At 33.3% G+C, this 11,234-nt stretch overlaps 1 protein-coding gene across 1 annotated transcript in view; it reads left to right on the forward strand.

Annotated features, from left to right (window-relative positions):
• Positions 1-763: 763 nt before the first annotated feature.
• Positions 764-11,234, forward strand: part of LOC113232122 (acetyl-CoA carboxylase) — a 117,314-nt gene continuing 106,843 nt past the window's right edge. The window contains exon 1 of the mRNA XM_026466759.1: positions 764-978. Coding sequence (XP_026322544.1) covers positions 764-978 — 215 coding nt within the window. The remainder of the gene's footprint in view (positions 979-11,234) is intronic.

Below are 11,234 nucleotides of genomic sequence, written 5' to 3' on the forward strand. Positions count from 1 at the left end.
GGTGTGATAAGGCCATGTGTCCAAAATTACAACTTTTCCGGAGAGATGTTTATGAAATTACTTAATAACTTTCATGCTTAAATCGGTCATGCATTAGAAGGAGCCCAAACCCATCATTATGACGTATAAAGGGTTCTTAATGAAGGTGTACATTCGTAGGGTTAAGCGTTTTTATTTGTTTTATTCTTCTCCCTAAGATTATTTATTTATTATTTATTATTGATCATTCATAGTTTTATTTAAAAAAAAAGAATAACTTAAATCAGACAAAAGTCTAATGATCCAATTACCATTCTTATGTAGTTAAGGAAAATGACATATTAATTAAATTAGTCATTCGAAGGAAATTGTTCACACACGGTGGTTAGTTATTTGCGTAAAACTTCTGTGGCGTATTGTAATTTGTAGTAGAGTTAGATGTGACATTGGTGCGTATAGACGTCTGTATGTGATTTTTAGCGTGTGTGAAGCAAGTTTTTCGATGAAAATATTACGTTTGCTTAAAACAAAACTATACTAAAAATCTGCATAAAAAAACATAATTTTTAAACACAACCAAACTTTTCTCAATAAACGTTTAAAGCTCTATTGTATCTTACGTGCAATTTTAAAAGTGATTTTTTTTATGTGTAAGTGACAGTAAAGTGATAAAAAACAGCGGTAAGAAGGGGCTTATAATAGAGAAAATGAAATTTTTATGATTTTTACCATCATCCAACAGTTATTTTCAATCATAATTGGATATTTAAAAAATCTATTCACAATGTTAAAACGACGAACTTCAAAACGTTTCGTGCTGGGAGACTCCACCAGCGAAGATGCATCGGCTTACGAGAATGATGAGGTCACTGAAACTTTGCCCAGCAATTTGAAGTTTCAAATGACATTAGAAGCTGAACCTGAAATTGGAAAACAGGAGGAGAAGCCGAAGGCCAAAGAAGATGGACAGTTATTGCGTTTGCCAAACGCTACATTGACGTGAGTGTCTTGTTAAAAAAGTACTTATTAAAAAATTTATTATAAATGCCTACGGGTTTTTAAAATAAACCTTGTAAAGTAAACTTTACAACAAAAGGTTCATGTGGATTTGTGTGAACCTAAATCACGGTTGCTATAAAAAAAACTAACGATTTAAAACTTGTAGGAATAAGTCAGCTGGTAATGTTTTCCTCTAAGGTCACGTTCGATGTCGACGGATTGTTTGTATAATATGAACAATCTTATTCTTGCAGTTAAAGAATGGTTATTAAACCATAGTACATCAGCACATTTTTAAGTGTAAAAATAGTGTTGTCCTAAACTGAACTGCGGTCTGCATTTTCTGAATTTCACAAATAGAATGAGACGTCAGTGTCAAAAAACTGATTATCTACTGGACAATATTACCGTTTTTTGAATGTCTAATATTAAAATTAAAATCATACAATAATATTAAATCATGGCCGTACATTTTCAAATGACGAAGGTTGTTAACAACAATTATGTATGAACAAAAAACTTGACACTTTGGACTTCGAACCATTTGTATCCAAAGCGACATAGAGTTGAATTTAAATCTCAAATGTCCAGTTGACATGCTCTTGGCTTTCCTAACCAGTGCAAAAAGCTCCATGTAACTGGTCTGGTGACTACCATATTATACCTGCTTTTCAAAAATAGTGTGGCCAAGTCAAAACAGTTCATTATTTTATTTATTATTCAACTGCATTCAAGGTGAGCTAAATTTTATTGTTAATAACATAGGCCTTAGAGCTATAACTGTGTTAAGCCAAAACATTCTAATATCAAAAAGAGCATTGTGAGAAAAAAGTTGCATAAAGTATTTTTTTTTTGGAATTTTTGAGTTTAATAACATTAAAAAAAATACATTTAACTTACTTGGTACAGTAAATAGTAAAGACTCCTATCCAGCCTTTACAATTTTACTTTGCAATATGAGCTATTTTTATTTAAAAACGCATATATTTCTCTTCCTTTGGTAACCGTCTAAAGATTCTTGTTGTAAAATAATTACAAAACACAGCACTGAAACCTTAGATTGTTTTGGTTGGACACGATAGAGCTTTCTTTGGTGAAAATAATCATTACAAACAACATTGGATCGGTACCTAGTACCTACTCGATACGTCGGCTTTTCCCGCCAAACGTGCCTCTTTTTTTTAAACTTTAATGTTTTTGATTATGCCATTTCGGCCACTGTCCTTGAAAGCCACCGATGTTATTATTAGCAAAAGTGTAATCCATCTAGCGTGCCCTAATACCAGTATGAGGTAAGAGCTTCCACGATAGTGCAGTTAAGGTGGCACCATACTACATTCAAAGTGAATATAGTCCTAAAACAAAAAAAAACATCGCCACGATTACAAGACCTATCTATCCACTAAAGAAATCAACGATACATTGTGAGACGTGCTGCAATTTAGTAAATACTTACGTCACTTGTACATGCATTAAATAAGTTTGTAATACTTATTTATTTGATTGACATAGCAATTCCCTGCGCGATCAATTGTGTTTGCGTGGTAAACTAGTTGTATAGCCAAAGCCAGTATTGATGGAATTTACTTCTGTTGCTCGTATACATACATACAGCTATACATCGAAATGTACATTTTTTTTCATTACATCGATACAATTTATCACGGTTTTAAAGGTCAATTTAGAATAACAATTAAGAACGCATTTTAACGCAATCATAATTTTGAATCGGTCATTATTAAGCCTATAAGGTCAAAGGTCCGTGGAACTTGAGGCTTGAGACTTAAACTCTCAATTCTATAATGCTTATGATAAGAACGATCAAAATGGTTGAACATCAATCTGTGGCACCTTGATAGGTTCTGCATTATTTGTTTTTTCCATCAATGAGAATGGTTTGAGTTTTTTCGTAAAATACATATTCAGATTTTATTTAGCTACACGTGACTAGTTTTATGTTTTATTCATGTTTAACAGGTCTGGCAAGGATGTTACAGATGGAACTACAGAATGGTGAAAAAAAAAATCCACGGAATATGCAATATCAATCTTTCGATAACAATTTAAAAATGCTTATATTTATTTATATTAATGTTGTCGTTTCTTGCGTGATATTCTGTTGCTTTATCCTGATACTATAACAAAGGGATAATAAGTAGGTACGCTTCCTTAGACTTAGTAGCTAAAATAAGTGTTTTAGTTAAAAACAAATGCGTATGTTTATTATTATTTCGAATAACACATTTCGATGGCATTTACGAATTCTAGTGTATATTTTTGATATGGTGCTCCTTCTCCGTCTGTCCTTCATATCTGAGGATCGTGACTGTGAGCAAGTACACCGTCAATAAATCTTCTTCACTCCTCACTCTGTCTTCGGTTAGATGGAGTGCGACATTTACCTGAATATGAGCATCAGAGCGACGGAACTCACTTCGTGACATTGTCGAGGACACCAATTTAGAAAATTTTATTTCCTGTACCTCATCCAGCGTTCATAGGGCTACTGTTGTGGGCCACCGAGATCGTCTGTCGTCGTTTTGCGACTGGGAAATCTTTAACTTTGCTGAAAGTAGGTAATTGCCGTCGATATGTAATATGACCGACCTTGATTCAAGGTAACATAGTCTCGTAATTATGTGCCTACTTAATATATTTAGTTTTATAAAACTATATTTTTTGACCGAAATTGATTTACCTTGGTGCCCGTCATAGCATAGCCGCCGGCAATGACTACCTAATGCGTTATTCCAATTTTATTTTTATTATAACACGAAACTAGAAAAACCTGTTGCATTAAGTAATGGGTAGTAGCTTAACTGTTACGTTTGGGATGCTTCATGTCTATGTATAGCAAAAAATACTATGCTTAATGATTATAAAGGTCGATATTACTATAGTAGTTGTCTTGGGGTACCTACATATTTATCATATTGTACAGATATATTACAGATCGTCCTTTTTGTGACTATTTATTCGCTTATTATTATACTATAATTAGAAATTGGAGAAACAATTTTTTTCCCTGTACAAAATTATTTCATAGACATTGTATAATAACTATGAGGATTTCAAATATTTAGTTACTTAAATTGTTTATTTTATTACCTACTTCATTTTTTGTTACATCTGTAGACGTTGCACCACAAACTAATAAGAGTGCGTTGCACTGTTTTATAAGGGTTTATATAGTATAATTTTCTAGCTCCATACTGAACTCACACTTAAAGAAAAAATGCATTTTTTAAAATTTACTTACGCTTCAACATTTTCGTCATTACTTTTACAATACGAATTATGTCATTATCTTCTTACTTGATATTGAACTAATTTTAATTGATTAAATGATATCTTGAATCTTTTTAGATAGTTCTTATCTGACCTGCATTTGATAATGCTTGTGTTGTATACACATGTTTACATGAACTTGTTTACTCGATTTGTTTACAAACTATCGATGTTTATCGTACTTTGCATCACTCAATACGTCAATGGCGAAAATAATTTTCATTTTCCTGGAGCCATAATTTCAAAACGGGCAACTTTGATTTGGTCTTCCGTCTCTTTCTAACGCTTGTAACTCAATGAGATAGGTAGAGACAATGCGATCGTACGATCTGCCAAGAGTTCCTATTGGCGTTTGTTACGTCAAACTCGTAAGAAAACAAAATAATATTAGTTACTATGAAATGATTTAATTTTGCTTGTTAATACGCGTGTATATGTGTAAAAATCGTTATTATCGAGTAAGCTAGTGCTATTTCTATGTTGTTAAAGTGAAAAATGTATCCAGCCATGAACGGTTTATATTCAAACAATGTATACAGGTTAGAAGAATTCAACTTAAGTTTTTCGCTTAATATCTTTGTAGTTTTACTAGTTTTTGCCATTGAAAACCTATATAAAATCTCATTTAATCATTATTTAGGCATAAAGTAGTGTTTTGTAGTCGTAAAGTGAGTTTTGACTAAGGAATTTGTTAAGTATGCCATTGGTTTCGATTTCACTTTTTTTGACTGATTTATTTGAAATTTCGCTCGTTTCTAACTCTGCTTTACGTCTAATTGTAGTTACATTATCGTATTTCGCAATTAGGTATTTATACCTTTGTATTTTAGAATTTTTTTCGTAGTTTCTTGCATGTACTTGGTATCATGCTGCCCTGCTAAGCCGAAAGGCGCTATCTCAGAGATACGCCCGTTTGGTTTTTTTTGCACCAATTTAATAGCTATAATAATTTCGCATCTAATGGTAGAATAGAAATAGCGCTGTCTAACTTAAAACATTTAAAAAACCACTAAGAAATATTTTTATATCTCAATTTTCCGCTGCCATCCGCTAACTAAAATGTGGCTATGTGACAAAATTATTTTTTGAGATATAAAAAACCTTTTTTGAAAATGTTTAGTGATATTTCAGTTAAGCATTGTTAGGGTAAGTTCCAATAAGTCAAACACGTTTACTAATTTTAACTGTTTTTAAATATTAACTTACAAATTTTTAAAACAGAATTTTGTGTTCTGTTTTTTGCTATTTTTTTTAATCTACTTATTTTTTATTGAGGGTTTAGCCACCTTGAGCGACTATGTCAGCCTCATGGGAATTGTTTGCTATTTAAAATGGTTATTGAAAATTTGGACATAGTTAGCAAAAAGGAGCCAATCCACAAAATTATCAAAAAATGAGTTTATGTACCAAATGGTTCCTAAAGTCTAACATACCTAACTCTAACATTAGATCAGCAAAAGAAATCCAACATATTCACATAAATAAATATCATGAAATACATATAAACATAAAAGTAAAACAAATATGAGAAAACATTTTTAAACATCTAACTGCTATATCTCGAAAGTGACTGGATGTGCATTGGTTCCTTTTTGTTTAACTACGTTTATTTGTCACTTAGCCGCATTTTAGTTAGTGGTTGGCAGTAGGTAATAGAGTTTGGAATGGGAAGAATATATTTATTTAAACTTTACGGAAGTAATACATAATTTTATGCCTTACTTTCTCAAACTCGTATCCTAAAAAGAGGGATTATTCAAGATATGGCAAAACTTTCGATTTATTTTAAATTTCTTATCAAGGGGGTTAATTTGAATGCATTATTTTAAGAATCGGTAAAACCAGGGCTATATTCACATATGAAGGAAATGTCATGTGAAATCATCCTGCAAAATTTATATATACAATCCACTTTTTGCATTTCAGTAACTTTGTGCTTTAAGATACGAGTTTGAGGGTAACTTATGACAAATTCGAATTTTTTTCCGAAATAACGTTTTTTCGAATTTTTATTACACCGAAAACCGAATTACAACGAAACCGTTGTTCTTTCAGGATATGTTGGATGTTTATCGCAAAGACAAGATTAGGTTCGGTTAGGTTAGGTTTAAACGAAAAAACATTTTCCTCTCAAAATTACTTTCGAAGTTATGAAAATTTCAGCTTACTTTTGGAAAATATCATTTCGGTCTACTGATAGGTAACCGAGTTTGAGAAAGTAAGGCGACAATAAATTAAAATGAACAAATAAAACATTAAAAAAAAATGGAGTGCACAATACATACTTCTGAATTTTTGGAATTATACAATTGTATTTTGTACTATATTTTTGTTGTATTAGTAGCAATACTTGTGCCTGTTATCCTGAAACGTACATCGGCAAGTCCCATGTGCCTGCAATTTCACTAGCAATCTTGCCCTTCCAAACTGGATGCTAATGCTCCCATTACTGCTTTGCGGCAGAAATAGGAAGGTGGCAGTGCTTCCTTGGACGAACTCTTTCGCAAGGAGCTCTATTGCTGCTAGATACTTTACTACATTAGCTTAAGCTACTAAATAATATATATATAGCTTTGTAATTATGAATGAAAATTTTGTCTTCATTTTTTTGTTTTTTAATCTGTCACTTTTTCTAGAGATGCATGGTGTCCCTGGCAATTTTGGTACGTTTGCATTAGGTATACCATGTGTCGCTAGGATGCTGGTCGGATTAAATAAATCTGTGATTTCAGAGGGAGTTTTTTTTGCTCTATGTACTTCCTTTAAGTCTAGGTAAATATAGTATGCCTATTCCAATCTTTTATATGGTGCAGCATAATTACTATTTTTTTAAATATGTTTTGTTTTGTTATAAGATACACCCCACAGCCTCTAATTCTGGTTTCATAGAAATGTGGCAACGCCGTGCCAATTTTTAAGTTAATTGAATGGCCGGATATTTCATCACCAAAATATTTAATTATTTTTTGTGAAATTACTCCACTAGTTTGAATCGAACACTTGAATTCCTTTTATCCAGCTAGATTCGAACCAAACGTCTTCCAGCTAACCGTGCCAGACGCTATGCCAACTAAGCCACGGAACGAACTAGCGAACCCTACGAGTTTTTCTATGTGCTTGTTGCAGATCCTTGTTTAGGGTTTAAACTTTAAAGGATTAAAGGATTTTTTGCTGTTACGTCATCTGTGAGAAATCTCTTTCCATGAATCCAGCCGGATCGAACGATTTGTTTCTAAGCGTTCGGTCTTTGAATTAATTATAACTATATGTCCAATGAACACTACTCCATTAACTCTTATGACAGTTTAGTATAAGTTCGTAACTTCTGGTATATATAACCCAGAAATAGAGGCGAAATAAGAACCATCCATCCCTGGCAACTCATCAGGCAAATGGGCTTATATCACTTTTAAATATCAACTCTCGTTGGCGCTGAAATCACAAATTAGAAAGCTGAAATAGTGCAGCGCCAACAACTGACCTGTGTGTACGTCTCCGTATATTCCAAAAATACTCTGTATTTATTATAATAAAGATAATATCTCTAACTATGGGGCGCAGTTCTATGCGGTAATGTGGGAAAAAGAGCAAAACATCTAATTACAAAACAAACGGAATCACATTTCATCGTTAATTAAATATGTATTATTTGATTTTTAATTCGGGACTTAATCACGTAGAAAACATATTTTATTTACCTCGACGTTTCGGACATATTGCAACGTCCATGGTCTCGAAGGGACTTAAGAGGCGGGTGTCAGCATCTTCTAGCCGTGCGAGTTTCTCTAACTACCCGCACTTGATCTTCATTGTTTATTTATGCACTCTCACTAGACCGACACACAACACTCACGACATCTGGCGACTTTTCGGGCGATACTTGATGTCGTGATGGTACTTGATGATCCCATGACGATGAAAGCTTAAAACCGTCTTTTCGGTTGAAATTACGGTGTTTTTTAATTTCAATAGCCTCAGCGTGTGTCGGTCTAGTGAGAACCCTAGTGCACAAATAAATAATGATTGATCTTCATTATTTATTGGTGCAGGTAGTTAGAAAAACTCTCACGGCTAGAAGATGTTGACACTCGCCTCTTCAGTCCCTTCGAGAGTATGGACGTTGCAATATGTCCGAAAATCGAGGCAAATAAAATATGTTTTATACGTGATTACTTCAACTTACATGTTCGCTCCTTCCTTGTGCTCCTACTTACTCCTACTGGTAGGAGCACGAAGACATTAATGTCCTGGTTCTCCTACTACACATAAACACAATAAGGAATATTATCAGTTATATGTTGAATTATTATTTTAAATAATTGGAAAGTTGAACTAACAGGATGAATTTCGTCCAATAAGTTCAACTTTTTGAAAAGTTGTAACTAGTTGAACTAATTGGAATACTTGTGTCCGATTAGTTCAACTGATTGAACTTATAGTTGAACTTAGTGGAATAGAGGGATTAATTTCCGAATTAAAAATCAAATAATTAAATATGTAATTTTCCAATTATCGTCTATTATAGCAAAGCTCAAGTTAAAGTGGTCGTTTTGAAGTGAAACGATTGACGACACCCGTCATTTGTTTCGAATTCGGGGTGGCCAATCGGAGCGCAGTTGTTACTGTAATGATTTGTTTACAGAATAGTTTTCAAACAAATTAAATGACATTTCGTCTCTATTTCTGGTTATATACTCGATGGTTCGTAATGACAAAAAAGCGGGATGGTGATATACACTTCAAGCAGCGCTGTCTCACAACTATTCATTTTATATCCTAATCTGAATCGTAAGAAGAGTTCATAGTAACACCCCTGTTCTGTTTTTATTTTATGTTTCTTTTTTTTTTCCACAAAATTCAGGGAGCATAATATTTGTAAATAAATATGGCTGTTTACAAAAAGAACAGAAAATGACTGAAAAATAAAGTTAGCGTAGTGTCCATTGGAGGTATCGATAATAAATAACACTGTTAATTAAGAAAAAAAGGAAATAGAGACACACTTAGCCACAACTCATAATAATCTGTAAATACATTTACTATTGATAGCAGTCCCAAAATCAGATACTAACTGTCAATATCATTGTTGAAAATTAGTTCTTGCATGAATCTCATAGGGTTTTTATTTGCAGCATCAAATAGTGACAATTTTGATTGTCAAGTGTATCTTTGTTTATCTTATCATGTATTTTTACTTATCGTGCTATCAAGCAATAAAAGATATGATTATATAACTCTGAAAAGATTTTGAAGTTCCGACTAGTGCAGTTAGAATCAGTTACTTATTTTTAAGGTCAGAGTGTACTGGTGTGGCTTTTTTAAAATAATGAGTTGAAATTTCCTGTCTTTTTTTAACTAATAATCAGAAGTTGGAATAGACCTAGTATATTTAAACTTCAAGTAATATACAAAAAAGGGTTAATACCCCTAGAAATGATACATAATTTTTACTTATTAAGTAGCAGTAGAGCTCCTTGTGAAACAAACCTTACTTATTTCTGCCGCCAAGCGGTAATGTGAGCATTACTGCGTTCCGGTTTTGAAGGGTAAAAGTGCTGGTGAAATTACAGGCACATGGAACTAGTGAAGGTTCTTTGCCTTTCAGATCTTTGTGATTTCAAGGTATGAGTGGCTTTGCAACTGTTAGGGACAGGCGTGTCGCTTGTCTAGTCTCCACGTCACTTAGTATTAGAGATGCCACGAATAGTGATTTGTCCGAATACCGAATATTCGGCTACGCTCTCGGCCGAATTCGGCTGCCAAATGTACGGCGTAAGATCTGTGCATTTTATACGCGTCCTGTTAAGACCTGTTTCATTGTGTTGCGTGCGGAGGTTACGGGGATGGGGCGTTTTTGTTGAAAAATGACAAAACGATAGAATCAATACATGATGGTTTCTGGACCTGTTTTGAAGAAGTCGCTACAGATAATATGCAAAATCATGAGGATGCGGGGAAAAGTTCTATCGCACATGAGATTGATTTTTATGTGAAAACGCCTAGATCGGACGGCAGATCCTTACAAGTAGTGGTCAGCAAACGCAAAGCAGTATCCAAGCCTGTCAAAATTTACCAAGATTTATCTATCGTGTCCTGGTGTATGTAGTGAGATATTATTTTCAGAAGCGTTTTATGAGGAAAAGCGCAATCGTTTCTTACCAACCAATGCTGAAAAAATTGTTTTCATTCACTGCTGAATTGAAATACTAAAGCAATAATTAGTGATTAAAACACTTGATACATTTTGAATAATATGTGCTTTTTTCATTACTTGATGTACGGTATTCGGCCGAATATTAAAAAAAGTGGCCGAATATCGAATAGTAGCCGAATGTTCGTGGCATCTCTACTTGATATCATAAAAAAAATTAAGTACAAAACTTTATTTTCAAAATACACTAGTCACAATAGTAAAGTAATTGCGAATTACACTTTAAATTTAGAGGAAAACACAATATATTCCGAAATTTCAGAGGGAGGTATTATCTACTTAATATGTTGTAGTGTATGCGGATTGTCTATGATTTATCTCACATAATGCAGCTGTAGAGGGGGGTCAATCTTTGTATGAATGACCGCCAGCCCGGAGGCATGTAGTGGTGCGTAGATGACCCAAATGCCTATACGCTATTCCTTGTAGGAGCGGATGGTACATAATATATGTATTACTTAGTTGAAATTTAAGCGAATATACAGGCTATTCCTTGCTGATTATGAAAGGGACAAGTCGCACTGTTAATACAATAGTGTTAACTCAAAAAGTGAACTTTCTAAGTATCGATGAAAAACGAATTACTCGCTTCCCGCAAAAAAATCATTTAAATTTATATATATGTTAAGTTTATTATAGACAATTAAACAATTTTCCAATTATATTTAAAAATAAAATGGAAAAATAGTTTCATATTTTTTGATAAAGGGTTATTTTGGCCAGAACTAGCTCACTGTCAGTGGCATTTTGAGTTAAG

Source organism: Hyposmocoma kahamanoa, unplaced genomic scaffold (genome assembly GCF_003589595.1).
Source record: "Hyposmocoma kahamanoa isolate Upper Pololo Valley unplaced genomic scaffold, ASM358959v1 67, whole genome shotgun sequence".
Lineage (NCBI taxonomy): Eukaryota > Metazoa > Arthropoda > Insecta > Lepidoptera > Cosmopterigidae > Hyposmocoma > Hyposmocoma kahamanoa.